Genomic DNA, 7,420 nt, shown 5'->3' with positions numbered 1-7,420 from the left:
CCCATGTGGTCTCACCTATCATTGGAGATGGCTCATACTCCTTATCCTGCCCCTTTGTCTTGTATCCAATAAATATCAGTGCAGCCTGGCATTCATGGCCACTACCGGTCTCCGCGTCTTGGTAGTAGTGGTCCCCTGGGCCCAATTGTCTTTTCTTTTATCTCTTTGTCTTGTTTCTTTATTTCTACAATCTCTCATCTCTGTACATGCGGAGAAAAACCCACCGACCCTGTGGGGCTGGTCCCTACACCCACTGTACAGAGACATAAAGAAGTAGAGATGTATACAACTCCCCAACAACACGGTGTCCCAAAACAATGTTCTCTCCGCCCCTCATCGTGGAATTCACTGTCTCTCACCACATGGGCAAGTGCTTCCAGGGTCTCACAATTCTTCCACAAGAGGCAATGCACACTTTAACATAGCACTTCAGCAAATAAAGTGGTGACAGTTTACCTACTTAGATTAAGTTTCTTGAAGGTTCTCCCAAATTTCCCCCTGAAGAAGACAGAAAAGCCTTTCCCAATTGTAAAATATTGGCCTTCCCAACTTTCAAAAAGGACCCCTGAATAGCCAAAACAATCTTGCCAAAATAAATTGTAGGACTTGAACTTTCTTATTTGAAAACTCACAAAGGAGTACAATTATTAAAACAGAAGCTGCTGGCAAAAGAATAGACATAAAGACAAATGGGATAGAATTGAGAGTCTAGAAATATACCCTGACACTTATGGTCAATTACTCTTTGAAGGAGGTATCAAGACAATTTAATGGAGGAACAATTCTCCTTTCAAATGATAGTGCAGAAACAACTAGATAACCACATGCAAAACAGTGAATTTAGATAATTCTACCTCCCACCATATCAAACCATTCTCTAAAAAATTGATCACTGAGTTAAATATAAGACCTACAATCATAAAAACATCTTAAAATAAACATAGAGGTAAGTATTGATGATCTCAAATGTGCAGTGGATTCTTAGATATGATACAAAAGCATGAGAAACAAGAAAAAAAGATAAATTGGGCTTTATCAAGATGTGAGCCTTTTGTACATCAAAGGAAATTATCAAGAAAATAATTAATAGACACAGAATGAGAGAAAATATTTGCAAACCACATATAGGCAGTTTCCATGTCCAGATAATATCAAGAACCAGCTACAACTCAATAACAAAAGGACAAACCATGCAATTTATAAATGGGCAAAAGACTCAAATAGACATTTCTTCAAAGAAGATATACAAATAGTCAAGAAGGACATGAAAAAATACTCAACATCATTAGTCATTAGGAAAATACAACATCAAAGCTGCAATGAGACACCACATCACACCTACAAAACTGGCTACCATTCTTTTACAATGTTAAATAACAAGTAGCAGCATTATGTAGGATTTGGAATCCTCATATATTGCTGGTGAGAATATAAAAAGGTACAGCCACTAGGAGAAACAGTTTTGCTGTTCCTCAAAAAGCTAATCATAGAATTCTCATTTGAAACAACATCCATTCCTAGGTATATACCCAAAAAATTAAATCCAGGGACTCAAACAGGTACTTGCATGGGAATGTTGATTGCAGCATTATTCACAAAATATAAAATATGAAAACAATCCAAGTGCTCATCAACACATGAATAAATAAATATGGTGACACATACAACAGAATGTTAATCTGCCATAAAGAGGAATGAAGCTCTGACACCCGCTGGAACGTGCATGGACTTTGGAAACATTATGTTAAGTGAAATATGTCAGAAACAAAATAACACCATTGTATAATGCATTTATATGAAACATTAAGAATAGGCAAATTCATAGAGACAGAGTAGAGATGATCAAGGTCTAGGGTGGAACATACAGGGAGTTATTGTTTAAAAGATACAAAGTTTCAGTTTAAAATGATAAAAATTTTCTAGGAAAAATACTGGTGATGGTAATTTAAAACTGTGTATGTGGTTAATTTCACTTGATTGTTTATTTTAAAGTGGTTAAAATAGCACATTATTCACAGAACTGTGAAAAATAGATTTCTATTATTTAATTCACCCAGGCTAAGGTGTTTGTTATGGCAGCTGAAGCCCATGAATACATCATCTGACCCAGTGTTTTCAATGAAAGGCATCAGTTTTCAATCAAGTTAGCTGGAAGCTCCTGTATCCAGGAGAACCAGAGGCCCCAAAACAAGAGCTCCAGCAGGGGCTCAGCCAGCACAGGTCCCATAAGGCAGCCTCAATATCAGGCCCTGGATGGCATGTGAGGCAACAGCAATACAACCACAATGTGAAATTGTAAGATTTTTACTACTTACAGACACTGGGGAGCACTTGGCACACCTGGAGACAAGAGACACAGAGGTCAGTGAGCCCAGGCAGGGAGGAGAGAAGAGACCTGTAAGCGAATGGCTTTATTAAGTCCAGGGTGTTATCTGACACGTTTCCAGCAGGGAGCTTTAATGGATGTGTTCAAAGCAAGCAACAAACACTGGGACCAGGAGCTCACGCTGTGACTGAGAGGTGGTCACTTTAAATGTGAGGGCGAATGTCAGAATTATCAGTTTAAGGAAAGCAGCTGGAGAGACGGGAGTCCAGCACACCAAGCAGGAGAGATGCCTCTAAGATTTTATCTCTGGCCACCAACTGGAGTCACTTGAACCAGATACAGTATTGAAAACTGCCATGGTGACCAAGCCCTGCCTCTGATTTGAGGCAAATTAACTTACACCTTAAAAAATGAATGCCAAGGCAACATGACAGTATGAGCGTCACGACATCCAGGGACACCAGAAGGGTGTGATACTGTGCCCTGGAGTCAGAATCCTGGGTTCTGGTCCCTGGGAGTGAGAAAATGAAAATGACTTGTCCCTGCCCCCCTGATATTGGTCTTCCCATCCTGCTGCTCCCTCTTCTGCTTCCAAGCCCACGTGCACTGCTCAGCCCCAGACATCACTGCCCCCAGGGTATACACAGTGCCGCCTACTGCACACAAACACAAACTCACAGAAGGTGACAAAAATCTGCATTTGGGACATCTGATTGTGAAAGAGGGAGAACAGTGAACGTAGAGCCACAGAGACTGGGACTTACGGGGCTGGAAGGTGAAGGAGCTGTAACATAACATAAGTGTGACTCGTGTGAAGTGTGCAGATCCATGTGGAATAAAACATGCAGCCTGGCCTGGGATTGCTGCCGTTCACACTTCCCTCCCTGTCCACCAGAGGGCGACAGAGTCCCTCCCAGCCTGGAGCCTTCCCAGGGGATGCCAACGTTCCTCAGCGGAACCCACAGCCCAGCAGTGTCCACCCTCACCAGAGTCACTTCGGCTCAAGTCCTCAGCGCCCTCCATGCTCCCCACACGGACTCTGTCAGCTCCTCTCTGACCTGGCGGCCGCCAACCTAACACCACTCCCTCTGTAGGTAGCTCCAGCTCCACACACCTGCTCCTTCCCTGGGCCCAGCTAAAGGCATCTCCCAGGGCAGCGCTGGTGCACGCGACGCCACGCTGAGCTCTTTCCCCTCGTGACCTCCCTCCATCCTTATCAACTCTTTCTGTCACTGCTCCCTAAATGCCCGCCCCTGCTCCATCTGTCCTGTTCTCTGGGGCATCCCAGGCCAAGCCTAGTGCTGACACAGAACAGCGGCTGCCTGAGGGCCCACAGCCTCCCCGGGAATCAGCCAGGCACCCTGTGACCTGCCTGCCCGCTGCAGCCCAGGGGGCCCAGAGAGCGTGTGATGGTCACACACAGGCACCATCCGGGATGTGGCCACCTACCACCAGCTGTCCCTTGGGAAGACAGACCTCTCTTGTGTGCTTGCGGGGAGAAGGGGGGTGTTATTGCTCTTTGCTCCCAGAACACAACTCACCCCCACCCGCCCTCTCAGGTGTGAGCAACTTCCCTCCAGACAGGATCTCTGGCCAAGGCCTGTTCCTCCTCTACAGAGAGCAGCTTGGCCAGGTCAAAATCTTCAGGACAGACCCCTGGGTATGTCAGCACATGGAGGGCTGAGCCCATCATGGCCACGGAGTAAGTCGGGATGAATCTCTCCAGCTCTGAACCCCTGCTCTGTCCCAGGCTCCCCCTCCTGCGTCTCAACGAGCCATGTCCCGCGGGGTTCCTGGGTAACTCCCCACTTCCTCCTGCACCACCACGGGGAAGGTGTGGTGACCACAGGACAGTCAGCTGGGCAGAGAAGAGAGGACATCAAAGATGGTCAGGAAGAACATGAGAAACCATGAGCTCCAGCTCAGCCGCCAGACCCCAGGGAGCCATAGAGTGACCAAGAACTGTCCTCTTGACTATGGGACTCACAGTCCCCACTGAGCAACCAGCACAGGCCTCTCCTCCCAAGAGGCATGAGAGATTCACCCTGCACACTTCCAGGAAGGACAGTTTCCTCTGGGACACCCAGGTCCTGAATGTCCATCCTTGGAAGCTGCAGCCAAGCTAGACACGATTAGAGAAAGGAAGGGTCCCTCTCACCAGGCAACACACAGCTCACCCACAGCACAATGGGGCCTCACTGTGACAGGGACCCGTTGCAGCTTCAGCCTCCTGCACTGAAGGGGAGAGCCAGATGGGGATGAAAGAGGGCAAAGGGCGTGAATGCGCACCCCGACCCAGAGCCATGGGGACAGCAGGAGGCTGAGGCCCAGGACTCTGCTTGCCCAACCTGCGGGGTATGTGTGTGACTGTGTGGGTCTGTGTGTGTCTCTTCTGTGTGTGTGTGTCTGCACAAAGTGTGGTTGAGGTTTGGTGAAAGAATCAGTGCTGAAAAATTCAGAGGCCTCCACAATTCCCAGGGACCTGAAAAACAGACAAAAGGAAAAACAGAAGGAGGGACAAGGAGGCAGGACTGAGAGAGGAGGGGACAGAGAGGTGCTCTGGGCCTGACCCCACCCATGAGCCTGAGAAGTGCTCCTGCCCTGGAGAGAGGCTCAGCACAGAAGGAGGAAGGACAGCACACCTGACAGCCCTGCTCAGGAAGTTTCTGGATCCTAGGCTCATCTCCACAGAGGAGAACACGCAGGCACAGAGACCATGGGGCCCCTCTCAGCCCCTCCCTGCACACAGCGCATCACCTGGAAGGGGCTCCTGCTCACAGGTGAGGAGAGAACTTCCTGGGAGTGGACAGGAGGAGGAAGCAGAGTGACTGGATGGGGTCTCCTGGAGAGGATGGGGTTCTAAAAAATGAAAGAAGCCAGCACTTTGGGAAGCCGAGGTGGGTGGATCACGAGATCGGGAGTTCAAGGTCAGTCCTGCCAACACAGTGAAGCCCTGTCTCTAGTAAAAATACAAAAAATTAACCAGGTATGGTGGTGTGCTCCTGGAATCCTAGCTACTCTGGAGGCTGACGCAGGAAAATCACATGAACCCAGGAGGCAGAAGTTGCAGCGAGCCGAGATAGCACCACTGCACGCCAGCCTGGGTGACAGTACGAGACTCTGCCTCAAAAAAATAAAAAGAAAAAAAAGAAAAAAGAAAAAAAAGGAAAGAAGGCTCTGTTGGAGCCTGGATAGGGCAAAATACACCAGAGAGGGACAGAGGTCAAAACTGGAAAGTCACATTGAGCTGGAATTGGTAAGAGGTAGGAAAATCTTAAGTGTTCTGTTTTCCTGATTAATCATCAGGGGCCACCACATTTTGAAAAATGATAATAATAACTATATCAGATGACACTTCTAATAAAAGTATAAGCAGGACATGAAACACTGTCCTCAGCAAAATCCTCAACAATTGGGGGAAAATAAAACACCAAGGGTGTGGAGGGCCCTGAGAACTCTCACATCTACAGGAGTCTGCAGCCTGTTCCAGGCACTGGGGTGCAACGAAGATCACAAAAGTCCCTGTCCTCACAGAGCTCACGCTGTCATGGGGAGGAAGACAGACATGCAAAGAGATCTAGAATGTGAGGTCAGGTGTTGACAAGAACCCTGGAGGGAGCAGAGCAGGGAAAGGTCAGAAAGGGAAGACCCAGGGTCTCTGAAGGAGGTGTCAGGAAAGAAGTCTAAGGATGCCCTGATGTAAGCAGGACCTGAGGGCAGTGTGGGGGGGGGGGGGCGTGCAGACCCCTGGGGAAGAGGATTCCAAACAAAAATGCCAAGGTCAGAAGTGTTGAAGGAATAGGGGTCATGCTACTGACCTTGACCTAGTAGGACAGTAGGACACACACACATACACACATACAAACTAACATGCACCTTTTGTGTGTGTGTGTGTTTGTGTGTGTGTGTGTCTTCAAGGCTGAGGATTGAAGAGACCTTCTCAGGACCCAGGGCTCCATCTTTTCACCCCAATACACAGGTCTCAATATTGACTGGTGCTTTCTCCACCTCCTAGCATCACTTTTAAACTTCTGGAACCTGCCTACCACTGCCCAAGTCACGATTGAAGCCCTGCCACCCAAAGTGTCTGAGGGGAAGGATGTTCTTCTACTTGTCCACAATTTGCCCCAGAATCTAGCTGGCTACATCTGGTACAAAGGACAACTGATGGACCTCTACCATTACATTACATCATATGTAGTAGACGGTCAAATAAATATATATGGGCCTGCATACACTGGACGAGAAACAGTATATTCCAATGCATCCCTGCTGATCCAGAATGTCACCCGGGAGGATGCAGGATCCTACACCTTACACATCATAAAGCGAGGTGATAGGACTAGAGGAGTAACTGGATATTTCACCTTCAACTTATACCGTAAGTGATTCCACATGATCCCTGGGTTTTGCGGGACAGGGGTCACTTCTACTTCACACACACAGGATTGTCAGGCCTGGACTGTGCCTGTGTCCCTCTCTGCACTATGTCCCATGCTGGGGTTTTGGCATTTAGTGCAGGACACACACAGAGGAGACAAATTTCAACAGATCAAAATTCCATTCCTGCATCCAGACCCTGCAGACACTTGCTGCAGAGGAAGGACAGTCTGATGGGGGGACTCAGCAGGAGGAGATCAGTCTCAGCCAAGCACCTCATGCCCTCTTCATAAATTTGACCCTGAGAAAGACCCTGGAGAACTGAGTAGGGCTTGGCCTGAAGGACCCCCTGAGATATCCTCACAGAAGCTCAGCCCTAGAAGCCTCAACCCCAGACCTCTGTCCCTAAATCCTTGCTCCAGTTAAGCTGAGGAGCCTGTGCCAGTGCTGGGTTGTGGCTTCTTGGGCAGGCCTTACTGGGACCAAGAATTTACCAGCTGTCTGAGGACTGTGTCTCCTGGAGCTGCTCACCAGCCAGGGCTCAGTCCTCAGAGCCTCATCTGGGCAAAGACAGAGCTTTCTTCACCTGACACTCAGAGTGGAGAGGACAGAAAGACAAGCTTTGTAGGACATCAGCCAACTGCCTTAGGAGGCTTAGGACAGTCCATAGAAAGTCTAATGTCCCCAGAAGCAGAAACAGAAGAGAGAAGATGT

The 7,420-nt window shown here is 48.1% G+C and overlaps 1 protein-coding gene across 4 annotated transcripts in view; it reads left to right on the top strand.

Annotated features, from left to right (window-relative positions):
* LOC100613994 (pregnancy-specific beta-1-glycoprotein 5) overlaps positions 1-7,420 on the top strand; it is a 37,935-nt gene that overhangs the window by 14,237 nt on the left and 16,278 nt on the right. For 2 of the 4 annotated variants that reach the window (XM_063800761.1, XM_063800760.1), the window contains exons 2-3: positions 4,976-5,106; positions 6,342-6,707. In XM_063800761.1, the coding sequence (XP_063656831.1) occupies positions 5,043-5,106; positions 6,342-6,707 (430 nt within the window). In that variant the 5' untranslated portion in view covers positions 4,976-5,042. Of the gene's footprint in view, positions 1-4,911; positions 5,107-6,341; positions 6,708-7,420 lie in introns of those variants that run through there. The other 2 variants (XM_024351847.3, XM_016946912.4) reach the window with 2 other exon arrangements.

Source organism: Pan troglodytes, chromosome 20, assembly GCF_028858775.2.
Source record: "Pan troglodytes isolate AG18354 chromosome 20, NHGRI_mPanTro3-v2.0_pri, whole genome shotgun sequence".
Lineage (NCBI taxonomy): Eukaryota > Metazoa > Chordata > Mammalia > Primates > Hominidae > Pan > Pan troglodytes.
This window is presented reverse-complemented; position numbering and strand designations above follow the sequence as displayed.